Genomic DNA, 18132 nt, shown 5'->3' on the forward strand with positions numbered 1-18132 from the left:
AAGACACTGAAATTGCTAAACAAATAATTTAAAAATTCACTCCAGGGTTTTAATAGTGGATCGAGAGATTGTGTTTTTGGTGATGATTGGTCATTCTTTTAAAATCAATATTATATCCTTTCTAAAAATAAGGCATTTCTTAAAAGTAAAGTTTTAAAAACTTCCTCAAATTGCACTAGCCCAAAACTTATAAAAGTGAACATTGTAAGTATGGCACCCCTGCAATGTTGAAAAACTTGACACCTTTTCTTAAGCTCTGGTATGAATTCAGGTATTGCATTGAAAAATGTGGTTTTGAATATTTCCTAAGAGCCAGAACCCTGGATCTGCTGTGTCAAGACTATGTTTCTTAATTAACCCTCTTCTCACAGGACCACATACAAAGATGACACAAAATTGATCACATTTTAACCATGGGGTATTGCTTAATGGGATGGCATACATTCAGTAAATGAAAGTTTCCATACGAGTTGGTTGTGTAAAGGCTTAGAATGTATTTTGTGGAAAAAAATTCAGAACATTTTAATTTTTCCATTTTGTACCATTTTCTCTCTGTTTTCCAAATCTCCAATGCCCGCACACAAACCATTATGTACACATCTTACAAAGTAAAGTTGCCTGTTGTTAAATCACCGGTTTAGCCACAGATCTCTTGCTGCCTGTGATGGCATCTGCCTTTTACCTCATTTTCTCCTTGTTTGTGCGTTTGGCCCGGCTGTAGGTAAGAAATCTAAGCCTTGCTTCAGTTTGCTCTCTCACCCTGGGCTTCTCTGTTGTTGATGCTGTGCTTTGGCTTCCTGTGCTCCGCTGTGTACTGCAATGTAAAACGTCTTTTGTCTCTTCTGTCTTTGTTGCTGCCAGCTGCTAATCTGAATGAGGTGGAAAAAGGTTAGTTGCCTTTTAAGTCTATTATTTTATTTTAGTTTCCCTCTTTCTTTCAGAGCTACATAGATTTCATGGTGTGGACATGGTAAAAGGAATGTTGACAAAAATGAAATCTGAGATCAATATGTCAAATCAGTCATTCAGATCCTTGATATGTAGATAGCTATGCCAAACAGTATAAAGAGGGTATCTGAAATGCACTCTACCAATTTCCGGAAGACTGTGAAAGAAATTCTCTGAGTGGGCAGAAGAAGTGGCTAAAAATAAAGACTAATGCTTTCTAGTTTCTACTTGTCTGTATGCTTTTCCTTTTTTAAAGGTATCCCAAACATGTATTATTTTTATCATGAAAAACATGTCATTTAGTACAGTACATAGGCTGTAGCTAGAAAAAAATTTAAATAGTGAGAATTTTCCCATAACTTTAAATTAATATCTTTAGTAATTTGAAACATGAAAAGCATTAAAATATATATACATTTATTAAAACATTTTATAAAATAAAAATTACAAAGCCCAAGAGGTTGATTTATAAAATGACATTGTCAAACTCATAGAATGTCACGAGTACTAGGCAGTGTTTTTAAAGCATAAAAAGAGCCATATCTAATCATTGACACTTTATGGTCTTCATGGCTTTCCAAATACCTCAAGGCCCAGGAAAGGAAGTCCTGTAGTGCTCAGGGTGATCAGCATGTCTGGGGAATCATCATGAAATCTTTGTTAAATTTTTATCTTAAAGATTCAGAATTATACCTAATAACATTGTATTTTCACTCAGCTTACCAAGAGTCTTTAAGTGCCAAGTACAGGCACAGCATCCTAAAAGTGTGCTTGTCTTGACAGTTGCAGTTGTATGTAAGGCATTAGCAGTATGATTATAGGGCTAACATGGACTATATTGTGTAGCAGCTCTGTCTCCTCTTGCTAAGGACTTCATTTTTTTTTTTTCTGTTGCATTGTTCAGATGATTTACTGTGTTTAGTCACTTACACTTACTATGTGCAGAGTTAAGTTAAAAAACATGAAAAAAAAGTTGTTTCCTATTCGGGAATGTAAAAAATATAGCCTGTACATTCTCTGTGGATTAATGCATCCAATACCATCCTTGGTAAAATGTCATCTTTTCTTTTTTACAAGTACTAAAACAGTTGGTGGTCTGGGGCAGAGATGTCTAAGGTCCGATTCTATCTCAGAAAACATGATGGCAATTATTCTGTCACAGGAAAGTGTCCTTAAATAGTTATATATACTCTCGGGAGCAAGCTTGGCAGTATGATATTGTTTTACATCACCACATGGTTTCATGTGTTGACTAACCCTCGTGCTTAGCTTTATAAAAGATGTCTCTTATTTTCAATAATCGGCTGCTGACTGAATTTGCTTTAAAAAGCAGTCAAACCATTTTCTATTATTTGAATCCAAAACATAACTAGAAATGAAATTTCAACTTCTTTACAGCACCCAGCATAATTTTCTTAAATAAAAAGAAACTCTGTTATTAGCTGACATATTGTTAATTTAAAAAGAACTCTGTAGATATGAGCAATAAGGACTTGAGCAATACCTTGTGTAAAACAGTGACAAAGTACTTACCCAAGGATACATACCTTGTAAGTAGGGATCTAGATGCAAACCAGTGTCTAACTGGCCCCAAGGCCTGCACTGTAATTTGGAGACCTTCCCCTGGAACCAGTCCCTTCTTATTTGCTGCCATCTTCCAGACTTGGCATCTTTTCACATCCACAGTGGCTCTGACTAATCCTTTGTGCCAAATAAGCTTTTCTTCTGCTGTCTCTTCAGCTGGCTGTAAGTAATTGACCCTTAGGTGTATTTGAAAAGAAAACAAAATTCAGGTGCAGACAGGCAGTCTACTTTATCTACACGTGAAAAAAAAGAAAGTGTCTAATCAGTGTCTGTACAATTAATTAATTAATTCCCCTGATGACTAGCCTACCTTCCATCACATAGGGCAGGTGGGATACTGATGAATTTATGAAACTAACGGGAAAAGCTAAAATTTCTCATCTTGGCACCAAAATTTATCAACTGTGGGACCTGTCACAGTCTAATGACATCTGTCCCACCTCATTTAGATGTTTGAGAATAACATGGAAGAATGTATAAGAAAACACTTGAAAATGTTAGATGTCTATACTCCAGAAGTATCAAGGGCTGTCAGAGAGGACAAATTTAAGTTTTGGATCATTTAGTTCCAACCATCATCACTACAGTGACATGGTGTAGATGGTTTGATGTCATTCCTAATGACGGAAGAATTCTTACGGAATTTTGATAAAGAAAATTCTACCTAAAGTAAGTTATATGTGTGAAGGAAATTCCTCCCCCTCATGGTCTTCAGTCTTTTTTCAGTAAAAAGACAGTTTTACTGTCTTTTTAAAAATTATTATTTTGTCATTTTATTTGCCATGCTCATGTCCAATGGAAAGGCTTTATTTGAGAATAAATCTTTGGTTCTCTTTACCCTCTTATTCTACATTGAAGTGTAAGGAAACACTGAATACTGAAGAACTCTTGAATTTGGCTGTATTTTTTTAGGTTTTTTGTATATTTTTGGATTGTCATGATCTCTTAATAACAGTGACTCCTTCTCTCATTAATTGTGCCTCAAGCTGTGTAAGGTCTTTTTTGTCAAAGTCAATATAGCTGCATTCATACTTGCAGTCATTTTTAACTAGAGAGAGGACTTTGGCAGCCTAATTATATTTTGTGGTTTGCGTTCATGTTCCAACCTCTCAAAGCCTTCTTAAATGCATTTGAATCTCAGAAAACATTTTAAAGATCCGATTTGCTCTTTAGTTAATAGGCAGGGCCCATTGAGTTCAGAACTTAGCTTAACCAAGGCTTATTCAATCTAATTTGGATTTATTTATTTTGAAATGAAGTTAAATATTTTTATAGTTTCAGTAGCTGTTGGAATTGGCTACATTATTTAGCCATAATGTTCCAATGAGGAAGTACTGAAAAACACTTCCTTTTTTGTTTATTTATTTGGAGAGGTAAGTTTTTCCATTTTAAAAATTCAAAAGATATTTATTGAGAAAATACCTTATTCAGAATACTATGCTCAGAATTGAAAGTGATATGAAAATACATAAAACATTACCCTTGTCTACCAGGCAGACTCTTTGGTTTGATTCTTCATTGCAAGTTCAGATTAGGTCAGTTATTTCACCAGTACAAAGCCATCACTTCTCATATTCCAAGAAAGTTAACAGCAAAGTATAGCTACTTGACTAGTTTTTAAATAAAGAGAAAGAATTGTTTCTGAACACAAAGACTAATCAAACTTTCAGGCAGACAAGCATTATGGAGCAACCCATTTCATGTCATTAGAACACAAGTGAGATTATAAAATGATTTTCTTTTCTGAAACATCAGTATCCACATTTATAGCATATTTCCTTGAGCCTTCCTGTTTTGAATTATGATAAACTTTATCTCATGAGGTTATACTTTGGCTCTGTCCGCTTATGCTTGTGTCCCATTTTGCACACCCTTTGCACCAAGAGGACATTTATCAGTGGCTAATATATCTTCAAAAATTCACGGCTCCTCAAGATCAAGTCCCAATATTTCTCTACTAACAATTGGATTTAATTAAGCTTAGAGAAGTGGGTATTATCTGGATAGTTTATTGAGCATATTATGAAACAATTAACTATTGCTGATTGATAGAACAAGTTTCAGGATAATAAACACAAATAAGAAAACATCAGATTATTATTAAAAGGAACCTTTAGGAAGAGTTAGCTCTTTTATAAAAATAGGAAGCAGAAACACACTGTTCATAAGTAATCCTTTACTTACTGATGAAATAAATTCAATTATTACTATCACTACTGATAAGGATACTACATATTCAGATTGGAGAATGGGCATCTGCTCACGTTGATGTGCTCTGGTGCCTGGGATGATAATGTTGAGCAGCGTAGGCAACAGATAGGGCCAGCCTGGTTCAGCAAAAGAGGAGAAAACGGAAATATGTTTCCTTCAGGTCCAGTTCAGTTAACCTGTTCTGGAATGACTCCCATAATCCCATCAGCTGTGTCCACCCTCTAATACAGTTCATCCATCTCCCTGCTACATTGCAAGGTCTGTGAGAGGAGAGAGAATGCTATTCTTTACATGAATAAAGAACAAATGGGAAATGTACAATTTTTTTTAGGAATTGTATGTATGGAATTTTTCAAATTATGTAATGAGAAACATTCAGGTCTATTTATCTTAATCTTTCTCAGACAAGCCATTTACACTCACACTTCCTCTTGATTCCCGAGTTCATCCTCTCCGTTTCTGATTGGGATAGTCATCATTTGGCAGACAAGATTGTCAAGATAGCTGAGTCAATAGGCTACCCCTCAAGTTCGGCCTACAAGGCCATACGTGAGGGTGGGATCTCAAAACACAAATCTGCTACCAGTATTCCTTATTCTCTCTTCTTCCTTAAATTACCCCTTATGCCATCTGGGTCTCCTTCATTAACAATTTGTAAAGTATTTTCCTTTGAAAGGCAATCAAATAAGTGTTTTCACATTTGAATTTGTGCCAGATAATTTGCTAGCAAATGCAAGGGCAATGAAGAGATACAAAACTATAAATAAAGGTATCTATCCCTTGCCCTCAAGTAGTGTACTTTTAAGAAATTAAATCTCAATTTATTTCTAATAGGTTGCTTTTTTTGATACCTTCCCTCTCTGTGCCAATTCAAACAGAGTAAAGTTAGTACCATTTTTCCAGGTTTTTCTTGAGCGAAGCAAGAGCTCAAAATGCAAATATTTGAAGAATGATGCATTTGACCCTCCAAAACTCTGTGTCCTGGGGATGCTGTCAGGAATTCCACCAGACTTCCTCCCTTGTTATAAGTATATTAGAAAATGTCATAACAGATTAAATATAATGCTAGAATGCTGGTTCAGTTATTCAGATTGCTGTCATGAGTTCCCTTTCCATTATTATCAATAGTAATGATCCTTTCATATTAAAAAAGAAACTAGTTTGATACAGTTTATGAATAGGAACAAGAACAGGCTGCAGTGTCAGCCCTGGAATCCTCCCCACCCCCTTCATACATCCGTGGTCTCCAGAATGGACTCTGAGATTATTTCCGTTTCAGAGAAAAAAGAAACTAATCTGGTTACATTAGCAAAATCTAGTGAGAGTTAAGTGTTCCAACAATGCCATGAACCTAGATCTAAAATTGTTTGTGTTTGTAAATATGGCCAAGCAGAATTTACAGGGCTAACTTTGGGAAAAATATAAATGAAATACTTATTAATTCAAACCCACCCTTTCTTATTGCTCTATTAGTGAAAAAAAGTGAATATTTTAAACAGAGTAGTTTGAGCTGGAAAATTCCTGAAATCCTGATCTAGGGACAAGATGACCAACCTTTTCTCTGCTAAGCAGGCTTTGAGAACTGAATAAGCCTCAGCAAGACATGCTGTTGCCCAAATTTCTTGGTAGATAGAAAACAACTAGTTGTCCATCCAGTAACTCTTCAAAAATGTCTTCTCTCTAAATAGCACAGTTTACCTTGCCAAGAGAAGAAATCTCTTTAAGGGTAATAATGAACTTTGCATCTGTGTAGTCTAGTTTTCAATAATAAATAAAATAACAATAAATATCATTCAGCCAGTTTGTAGGCCACGATGCTGTCCATATTCCAGTCACTAAATGAAACTTAAGCGATACTGGAAAATTAACCATCTATCTTATGTCTCTAATTTTTCCACATTTTAACTTCTCCAGAGTAAGGATTTCGTCATGAACATCCTTTTATCATTTGCTGAGTCTAGCTCAAAATATCTTCCCCCCAACATTTTTTAATGAAAATTATGAAACTAAAGCAGGTTTGAATTTTGGTCAAATTAAAAAGTCTCACTCCAGAGTACATGTAAATTAATCCTACTATATGTGGTTAATTTCCTCTTACACTATTCTTATTAGTTTCAGGAAACATTTAATATTAGCTCGTGGATTATATAATATCTTCATTATTCATTGATTTGTCAAAGAATCACTATAGTTAAGAATTTTCAACAACGCCATAAGTTAAACCAGTATATTTTAAGGAAAACCATGTTTAAAAATTTTCAGTGTCTGTGTAGAAAATGTAAATCATTTTTAGTGACAAGACAACTCAGGTGTCATCCACTTACCATGAGCTTGAATGTCTTTGACATAATTTAATCACTTTCAAGATTATTACTTTATAATTAGTGATAATAGAGATGTTGGTAGTTATTTTTACTTGCAGCTATCATTCAAAGTTCAAGTCAGTCTCCAGATTTATTGTAAAGTAGATGAAACAGACATTGGACTCACTTTTCTCCCCCTCTACAAGACACAGTAGTTTGTGATCCTCTTGCCTTTGTCACCTTCAGTGCCATAAGAGGAGTAGGGTCTTTGTTACTGTTTGGGCAGCCTGTCCTGCAAACCTTACCTGTTAACACCAACGCCTCTTGGAGAGAGGGCCAAGGGCTGATTGGTCCAAGTCAACCAAGACTCACAGTGCTTTGCAGAGAGGCATCCAGCCCTGGCAGCAAATGTAGGGCTAAACTATGCTGATACGCTCTGTTCAAGCCTTGACTCTTTTGAAGTGCAAAGGTCATGGTTAGGGGCCACTTCCTCTCCTCGTGCATTGCTTATTAAAGACTCTGTTGGAGAAGCTTAAAGAAAATTTCAGGCATGGGTGAGGACAGCCGCGTGGAATGAAGTAGGAAAGGAAAGAGACCGAAGGAAGAGAGGGAAGGAGGGAGGGAAAGAAGGAAGGAGAAAAAGAGAGAGAGAGAAAAGAGAAGAAAAGAAATAGTAGCACAATTTGAAAGTTTTATTCCCCACTATAAACCTCCAATAATTTAGAATTTACCACCTGTATGGGTTCGCTAGTGTTATTATAACCCAGTACCACAAACAGGGTGGCTTAAATAATAGAAATGTATCGTCTCACAGTTCTGGAGGTTAGAAGTCCAAAATCAAGGTGTCAGCGGTGTTAGCTCCTTTTGAGGGCTGTGAGAGAAGGACCTGTTGCAGACTTCTCTAGCTGGCCTGTTGGTGGTCATCTGCCCTCTCTGTCTCTTCACATGGGCTGCCCTCTATGCCAGATGTCCTCGTCCTGTGAGAACATTAGCCATACCAGCTTAGGGCCCACCCTAAGGAACTCATTTTAACTTGATTACTTCTATGAAAACACTATCTCCAAATAAGGTCACATTCTGAGGTACTGGAGGGCTACAACATATTTTTTGAGGGGGGCGGGGTGCGTGGGGAGACACAGTTCAACCCGTGACACCACATCCTTATTTTACAAACTCTTGATTTTTGCCCCAGAAAACCTGGTCTTTTCAGTGTTCTCTATGTCACTGAAAGGTACTTCCAAATATTCATACCAGAAACTAGAAGTCCCAGACAGCTTCCTCTCTCCCCTCGCCTAACCCAATCCATGACAAATTCCCATTTATTTTGCTTCTAAACATCCAGGCCATCCATATCTCCTCTACCACCCCCTGAGTACAAGCTAAATCATGACTCATATCCATTTGTATTTGTCTTGGTGCTATCCATCCTCCCCTAGAGCCCAAATGCTCTTTTCAAAGTGTGCATGTCATCTGGCCATCCTCTATCCTAAAACCCTTCAATGGTACCCACTGCTCATTAAATAAAGACATTCTGCCATGTGGCCCCTGCCAACCTCTGTGGCCTTCTCTGTCACCACGCTCTCCTGGGCTCACTCCCAGTCTCTCAGAGCTCATATTTGCCCTATCACCTCCTGCACAGAGCCACTGCCAATGCTCTTTATCGCCCCCCTTCACCTGCAATCCAAGTCCTACTTCTTCAGAAAAAAAATTCCCTCACCATCAGTCCCCCTTCTAGAGCGTCAGGACATTTTTTAGCATTCATCACTCAGGCAATTTTAGTTACTTGTGAAATGAATGGATCAATATCTTTCTCCTCCTCCCCTCGTGTATAAGCTCCATGAGAACAAGGATATCGTTTTTTGTTATTCACCATTATACTCCTAGCGTTAACATAAGTCCTCTTACACAGTTTGTACTCAAAATATATGGCAATGTTAAAAATCTGGTTGTTTGCTACCAGAATTATTTGAAAATATCCATAGGCAGATCTCGCCATGGGTATCAGGGAAGAAGCTTGTGGAATAATAGTTCTAAAACGATTTCAGTAAGTGCAGTAATAAGGAATGCAAACAAAAAGATAATTTTAGATACCAGAAGTACAAATGAAGATTAAGGAAGGACCCCTTGTATATAATAAGGAAAGAACATTAAAGTTAGGTGCACGGATCTAAAATGAAGCAGGAAGCAAGGCCAACTCCAGGTACTGTTTCCCATAAGAACCATCAAGTGCACTGAGATTTCTGCCTCATTACAATAATATTCACAGTATTGGTACCTCAGTGGGATTGGGGCACATGCTGACACTGTTTTTACCACTGAATACAATGATGATGTTCAGTTCAGTTAAAGCATAATGCTCTCTCTACTAACTTGCTTATCTGCATTATTCACCTCTTAAGAAGCATCTTGCCTTTTTTTTTTAAAAAAAAAGGTTTTTATAGCCACAGTTGACCTTGCACAACTTCAATTCCAGAAGCTCATTTTACTCATGAATTGGGGACCAGAACAATAAAATTGTTCATTTTTCTGCAACCAGTCCACTGTTTTATATTGAATAAGTTGTGGAAGGCCATCCCAAGTAATAACTCAGCAACCCAAATGTCATTTCACCCAATTAGGAGTAGTTTCTCCCTAGGATCTCTTTATGCTGGTTCACTCCAAAGAGAGCATTAACTCTGTTGATCCAGCTTTTACTGCCCCACCCACAAGGTGACCGTAGCATTTGTCATCCAAATCAGGGCATCTGTGTGAGTGTGTGGGGACACTATTGAAAATTACCCTGGGATGGCACGTATAAACCTGAGCAAGCCAGGATGTATGGTCATATTACCACTACATCAGATTCTTCAGAAAGACCACATTTACAGATGTTCAGTAAGCAATGGATTACATCTTCCGGACTCTGAGGAATCATGCCCTTTTAGGGAAGAGGACATCACTCCTGCCTTACTCCCTCACAGCTGTTACTAGTATAACTGTAGAACTTGTTCATTTCCATCCCACTCTCTGCCATACTTACCTGCCAGACACAATCAGGAAGAGGTGATCTAAAAACTAAACATCACTTCCTTACAAAAAAAAAAAAAAAAAAATGCCTCTGTTTAGGACATGTGTTTTTTCTTCACAAGCTGTAGTCGATCATTCACTAACTTGTTATCCTAAAGAGGTAACAGTATGCTCCCTGGCTGACCCCTCTAATTCTTCTCCAAAACAGAAACAACCAACACACACACACACACACACACACACACACACACACACACACCTTTAACTTCTCATCAACAAAAAAAGCTGAAAACTGAAGCACAAGGAAAATTAATTTGCTTGTCTGATCAAAAGTGAAATCTCAAATGCCAGGCAAACACTGTGTTCCAAGCTATTGCTTTATCATTGGGGACTTTTAAGGGTCCAGGCTGAAAGCAATGAGTAGGATTTCCTGTGATTTTGTGGAGTGGGTTGGAGCCAAATTATGAAGCCAATGTTTGTCTAGACTCCCATCTCTTGAGGGGCTCTTGGGCGCTGAAGTTTAACCTGTGTTCAACCACATTGCCCTTAACCACTCCAATGGGCTGACTTGCCTTTCCTGATGCCATATGAAAAATATATATACCTGCTTATAAGGTAATAGAGTACAGCACTATGTGTAACAGAATAAAGAACATTTCCATCTTTCCGTCCATCCTGTCACATCACATGCTTTATCATTTCAGGAGGCGAATATGAAACAAGTTGAATATAGGTCAACAAGATGGAGTTCTTGCCTTAAAAAGCATAACTTTTTCTTTCAGTAACTATTATTTTAGTATGTCACCATACCATACTCTACAGAGATATAAAGACAAATATTCTAAGCATACTGCTCTCATCATATAGTAAATCCTTATGAACGATGGTTTAGATTGTCTTAATTGGATTGGATTGGATTAGATCAAAATGAATAAGAAGTAAAGCATTCCCCCCCCTTTCATATCATTTTTTAAATGATTTATTATTTGGGTATAAAGTGAAGAATACATAGAATGATATTTAAACTGCCTTGCATATAGACTACTATAAACAGCCTTTATCCAACCAGGTAGATTTGATTAGAAAACTGAAAGTGATTTCATCATGATAGGCTGAGAAATTATAACGAATACATTCTATCAAGATGTATTACTTAAAGTAATAATAATTGAATGTAAGATGCTTTAAGTAAACCCTGTTTAAAAATAGCTCATTAGGTATAGGTATATCTTGATAAAAGCTTTTTATATCACAGATTTACAGACACAGAAATGCTTCTTATAAAAGAAATATATGAGACTTTTAGTACAATTAGCTCTCTTTAAGAGACAGAAAAAACCCTAACTTATCATACACTATATTGATGTAATACCTAGCTTAGTACATTTATATATTTAAGTCACTGAAAAAGATCCTTGAAGTGTAAATGATTTGCCACATTTAGTTGTTAAGCAACTATTTCTACCAGTTAGCAAAGTATTACCTTAAAAGGACAGTCTTATAACAAAGAGATTTGCTGCAGACTCCTGATGTTTTAACCTCTGTTGCTTTAAATCCACACACTTTGAACAAAGTTCTAATAGTTTCTTGGAAATGAACAACAGCTGCATATAGATGTATCACTTTATTCATTCATTTATTACATATAAAATAATTTAAAACTAATTTAAAGGTAAGGTAGAAAAGGAGAGAACTTTTTAATTTTACATCTTTCCAGTCACCTTAAAATCTCACACAATAATTGGGAAAGTGTTCTCACTGAAAATCATATTTGGCCTAATGTACCTGAAAATAAAATATAACCATGTTATTTATAAATGAAGAAATTTCCTAACAGATAATTGGACATGCAATTCAACAAAGTGTGTCTAGAATCTTCATGGTTATGCTTGTAGCTCTCATTTATGGATGACAATTATTCTTTATAAGCTAGCTGATAGAAAGAAGTGTACGCTCTTTATCTAGATTGATTCTCCTTTTGCTTTTTTCTATCGTGACGGATGTAGCTGAGGAGTATACTTTTGAGCTGTTGCAATAAGTCATAAAAGGGAAACAAAGTCTTTTTCCTCTAGACTTGTAGAACCTTGGAGACTGTGAAGATTTGAGGATTATCTTTTCAAACATAAAACAACAGAATAAGCCAGACATAAAGGTGTACATACCAAATGATTCTATTTATGTCAAGTTCAAAAACAGGTGCAAATAATCTGTGGTCCTGTCAGGGTAGTGGTTACTTACCCTTGGGGTTGGGCCTCTGGAGTGATGGTCAGTGGTGTGTTTTTGGATATGGATGCTGGTTACCTGAGTGAGTTCAGTTTGTGACTATTTATTAACTATTCATTTATCTTATGGATATATGTTATACCTCAATAAAAAGCCCAAAATTTTAAAATAATAATAATAAAAGAATAAAAACGAAAAGCATTCAGATTTCCTTCTCCAATAGTACATTCTAAAGGGACTCCTGTTAGTTACAGATAACAATAGCTGTGTTTTCCCAAATCATAAGATATTTAGCAGCAGAACCAGCATTTCAGATCTTCTGCTTCCATGTCTTGTGATTTTTTATTTTTTCCAATCACAAGCTATGCTTACCTCTCAGACCCATGACACAGCCTGCTGGCAGGAAACCTGTTAACCTTTGTCTATGACCTAACATCGTTTGCCATGTTAACAGGTGAGTTGTGTGAGGAGAAGCTGGACTTCTGTGCGCAGGACCTGAACCCCTGCCAACACGACTCCAAGTGCATCCTGACACCAAAGGGATTCAAGTAAGTCCGAGGCTGCTTTGGGGCTCACAAACGGGGGAGGAGGGCCTTTCTTTAAGGAACCCTCTTCTTTCAGGACCTAGCTTCACACCTTTGCTCAGGACTTAGAGGACATACTCTCCAGTGTCAACAGAATTTTTATAAATGTTTATCTACAGCATGGGCCTTTTTTAGTACACCAAAGAAAAGGAAATGTTTCCTTTTGTTTTGTGACTTTTCCTGGGAAGTCATGTATGAAATAAAATAGCCTTTGGCTATTTTTAATTAAAGTTATTTGGAGGCCAAATAAATTCATAATATCTACTAGGAACTTTATTATCTGAATTGAAGTCTGTGGTAAAATAGGGAGTTTCATTTAATGTAACTGAAAATGTTTTCTTATGCAACAATACTTTACCCAAGAGGAGGAAGACAGAGTGACCATATGTCCCAGGTTGCCTCAGTACAATATCCGTCTATGCCTGTTGTCTCAGTGTAACTATTAATAGTGTCTCCTTCACACACGTGTGTGTTGTGTGGGATGATAAAACACACAGTCACACCAGGTAGCAATCTTCCTGAAGTACGTTTGGTATCAAATGAAATGATTCCTTTGCCACAATTCTGAAATATTTTAAGGGTCTATCAACAGCAACTTCTCTTCTTAGGCCGTAGATTAGAAATCATCTGGTCCAAATTCTTCACTTTAAACATGAGGAAACCACAACCAAGAGAGGTCGGTGGCTGTCCAGAGGTCTCAGTGTTATTCACTGGCAGAGCTGGAGCTGGGTTTTATACTTCCCAGTTGGGTGACTGTTCTAGTGCAGGTTATCTCTAAGAAGCTTTATACTTTATGACCATTACTGTTGGTTTGTTACAGAAGGTGACCTGGGTTCTCAGAAATGACACTGTAGTGTTCAGGTTGAGTTGTGCCTACAAGAGACAACTAGCAAATAGCATTACTGGTTTCTTTACCCAATATTTATTGAGCACCTGCCATGGGTCAGGGCACGAGTAATGTTACCATCTTATGTTTTTGTGGCACTTTATAGCTACTCACTCTCGCATTCTTTATCTTCTCAGTGACATGACTCAGGCTTAGTTGCCATAGGATTCAGAGAATTAAAAATTACTCCAGTCAGGAACAGTTTTATAAGAGTAGATGGGATTAGAGCTGGGACTCTAACATTTTTTTAAATTTTATTTTATATTGGAGTGTAGTTGATTTCCAATGTTTTGTTAGTTTCAGGTGTACAGCAAAGTGATTCAGTTATACATATAGATGTATCTATTCTTTTTCAAATTCTTTTCCCATGGGACTCTAACATATTAATACTTGTCAACAGATTATCAGACATTCTTACTTGAATGGGAGGTGGGGTCATTATCACCTGACCACACCTGGATTTCAAAGACCAATCAGAATAAAATATTTATTCTCAAGTTTTATTTAGAGAACAGTTTTTGATCCAATTTGATTTAAAATTCATTATTTTAGAATATACAGATTCAGTTGCTGCCCTTGCTGATTCCATTTGATGCCTTTTTGGGAAAGAAATGAATCTATTTGATTCTATTTTTCATCATATTTTAGTTTACAACCCTCTGTGGAAAAAACAAAAGTCTTATTGAAATCTTTATTTTATACCAAATCCTGTATTGCATTTATTTTAATTCATATTGTCTTTGATCTGCACACAGTGAATTTGGCAAATTGAACGTCAGTCATTTAGGTAACAACTGTTATCATTTCTTAGAGAAATTGGCCAGTAAAGCAGATGGTTTTCCAGAACTGCCTATCTGCTGGATAAGCTTTGTGCATTGTAATTACAAGATGAAGTATTAGTAACACTTACCGGAAACCATTAAAAACTGAGTAGTTCATCTTCAAAAAGACTAACGGTTAATTCAGTATCTTCTATTACTATCAGTTAAATTGTACACTTTTTATAGTGCATCTTACTGGATTATGGATTAGCTGATTTGGGAACCCATTGTTTTCAGCAGTAATTTGTGAGTTTTATGTAGTTTAGCAGGAAACAGGTTAAGTCATAGCATTTGGTATTACTCCCATATTATAAATAATCACACACTGTGACAAAGGGAGTTGCAAAAAATAAATGGACTTAAAAACCAAGACTATATGAAGCTGCTAAAGAAAATTTCTACTGACAAATATTGTTTGGACAAGATGTACTGTTAACTTCAGCTACATTTTCTTACTACTAAGCTAACAGAGCTGGTTTTACTTTTCTTGCTTTATTATATACCTCATCAATCTCCTAAATTGTTTTGAGATATTTTTAGATCATGATATGCCATAAGCAGTATTTTCAAGCATGCATCTTACTTATTCAGCTTTGGGGCTTCTAAACGGTATATTTTATATTCTTTGCTTTCTTCCTCACTCCTTGCCAGAGTTCAGGGAATGTGATACCTTTTATTGATAATACAAGCTTTAAGAAATTCTTAATTAAATATTTTCTTCCTGTTTTGAAACTCGGTCTAAGGAGCCAAAGAAAGACAAAAATGTTGGTCTCATAATGTGACTCCAAGTCCTAATGGGCTCGGAAAACAGTATCTGTAGAGAAAAAAATATAAAATAGCTCTTAAACAGCCACTATGGTGAATACGTGGTTCTCTTATCTTTTACTTTGATTTCTTTTCTCAGGTAAATAATTCAGAGTGTTTCAAAGCATTTCTTCTTTCTTTTAAAGCTCTGTACTTGAGCAGCTCTGGTCAAATTAACATTGATGGAAGCCCTTTTCTCAGGCCCCGTCCATCTTTTTGAGAATGTCTGTGGCCGCTTAGAATCCACTTAACTTCAGACTTGTTTGCTTTGTTACGATTTAGCGTAAAAACCACCGGCTCTAGAGCAAGCATGCTGATGCAGTGAGCTCATTTTATTTCTTAATTCATACACACAGAGCTAAAAGTCTGTGTTACCCTTAGAGGGTATATACTCCCATTTATCTTATTAATTCATCGTTTCTCCAGTAACTCTTAAATCCTGATTTTGCATTTTTAGGCAAAACCCTTGGCATTCAATAATATCCACATTCACTGGGGTGTTTTTAATTATCCTCATTCACTTAAATCCTAATGGCTTTGAAATAGAAAACTGAATAATTAGTACAGTCTAAACCATAAATACTTTTTTAGAATTATAAAAACTTACATAGAATTATTTTTTAAACCTACCATTTATTGATCATGCATTATATATTAACTACTATAGTAATTATTTTACAGATAGTGTTTCTATTTAATCTTTTAACAAACCTGTGAGATGGAAATTATTATATACATATTATAGATGAGGAAAGGAACACTTAGAGAGATGAAGTAATGTAGTCAAGATTACATACACTTAAGGATGAAACCAGAATATGAATACAGTTCTTCTGCCTAATTGCAAAGTGCAAATTCTATAAGACTAAAACATAATTTCCTGGTTTATTTGTTTTTTTTTTAAAGTCAGTGAACCCTTTCTTAAACCTCAAACAGAAACACTTATGGAAGCCCAATGTGTAAAACTAATGAATCACAGCAGGAGAGTATTGTTTGGGGGGGGCAGTGCAGAGGGAAGCTGACAGAGGCCCCCTCCCCGTCTATGGCCATATCTTTGGGGGTTCCATGGTCCCCTATTGCTCCACAAGGCAGAGTTTAATAACCACTGCATGTGCCATATTGCTTTTCCTTGGGCACCCTTAAAATCCCGCATCCTTGGTGTCATAGCTAGACATTCCAATGGTCAGCACTGGTGAAAGAGATTTTAAAGGGAACCCTGAGTAATCAATTATCTAACGGTACAGAGCAGTGGTTAGATATTCAGACTTTCTTGTCAGATTGCTTGGGTCCAGTTCCTGGCTGTGTACAAGCTAGATGTCCTTGGGCAAGACATTTAACCAATTTGTGCCTTGTTTCCTCACCTGTAGAGTGGAGTCATGGTATCACTGATGTCACAGGGCTGTGGAGAGAATTCAATGAGTCCCTGATGCAAAATGATTAGAACAGGGCCTGAAACAAAGTGCTCAAAGAACATCAGCTGTATTATTATCCCTGGTTCTTCACCATCAGTGCAGCCGAGACCCCTTCTGTCCCACACCACCAGAGTGAACAGGCTGAAAAGCTGTCCGGGGATGGGCCCCAGGAATTTTGTATCAGTTCCCCTGCCCCACCCAGTTAGGTCAGCCCCCATTCTGCCATAACGATAATCTGGATTCATGGTGAATTAGGGTATCCAATGCTAACATATTTGCTTTTCATAAAATTATACTTTACTGTAATGCACCCAGTCTCTGTTGGAAAATTTTAAATGTTAATTGTTCTTAAAATATGCTTAATATTCTTAATAAATTTTACGACACAGCACTTCTACCATGTCAGCAGCTCAAATGAATTAGACAGCTGAAAATAGAGGACACCACGGGCAGATAAAGTGGGGGAAGAAGGGAGGGACAAACCTGGTGTGATTAGTCTATTCTTATTTGGATTGTGGTTGCTCACTGTCGTCAGACAGGGAAAATTGCTGTTCCTCTGAGAGATCACAGTGAGAAACCATGGCATGCTTTGCAGATCAGTACTATTTTCTAGGCATCTGTTAATTTTTAAACTTTATGAGCCTGTTCTAAATATGTTTTTGCAAAGACAGCACCAGTTGTTTCCTAGATGAAATGCAACTCTTTTACTTATTTTGGCTCAGTTGGGTTTGAAACTATGTACCTGCTTGTTCAAACAGATGTGACTGCACGCCAGGATACATAGGCGAACACTGTGACATTGACTTTGATGACTGCCAAGATAACAAGTGTAAAAACGGAGCCCACTGCACTGATGCAGTGAACAGTTATACATGCATCTGCCCCGAAGGTTACAGGTAAAAGTGCAAGTACACATTTGTATTTAGAGCTAGGTGCTAACAGGGCTTAATTCATATTGGCAATTAAGTAACGTCTAATTAAGTATTTTCTCTGTTTACTCTTCAGTGGCTTGTTTTGTGAGTTTTCTCCACCCATGGTTCTCCCGCGTACCAGCCCCTGTGATAATTTTGATTGTCAGAATGGAGCTCAGTGCATCATCAGGATAAATGAGCAATATGCCAGTGTTTGCCGGGCTACCAGGGAGAGAAGTGTGAAAAATTGGTCAGTGTGAACTTTGTAAACAAAGAGTCTTATCTTCAGATCCCTTCTGCCAAGGTTCGGCCTCAAACAAACATCACTCTTCAGGTAAGATTCCCCCACTACCAAGAGCTAATCTCATTTTAAACTAATTCAGCTGCCAAATATAAACGTACGTGGTGGTTTGTGAGTGATATTATTTCTTAAATAGAC

At 36.8% G+C, this 18132-nt stretch overlaps 1 protein-coding gene across 1 annotated transcript in view; it reads left to right on the forward strand.

Annotated features, from left to right (window-relative positions):
• SLIT2 (slit guidance ligand 2) overlaps positions 1-18132 on the forward strand; it is a 123152-nt gene that overhangs the window by 82392 nt on the left and 22628 nt on the right. Inside the window, 4 exon segments of the mRNA XM_032633268.1 lie at positions 12730-12823; positions 17541-17678; positions 17788-17891; positions 17894-18027. Coding sequence (XP_032489159.1) covers positions 12730-12823; positions 17541-17678; positions 17788-17891; positions 17894-18027 — 470 coding nt within the window.

This window comes from Phocoena sinus, chromosome 5 (assembly GCF_008692025.1).
Source record: "Phocoena sinus isolate mPhoSin1 chromosome 5, mPhoSin1.pri, whole genome shotgun sequence".
Lineage (NCBI taxonomy): Eukaryota > Metazoa > Chordata > Mammalia > Artiodactyla > Phocoenidae > Phocoena > Phocoena sinus.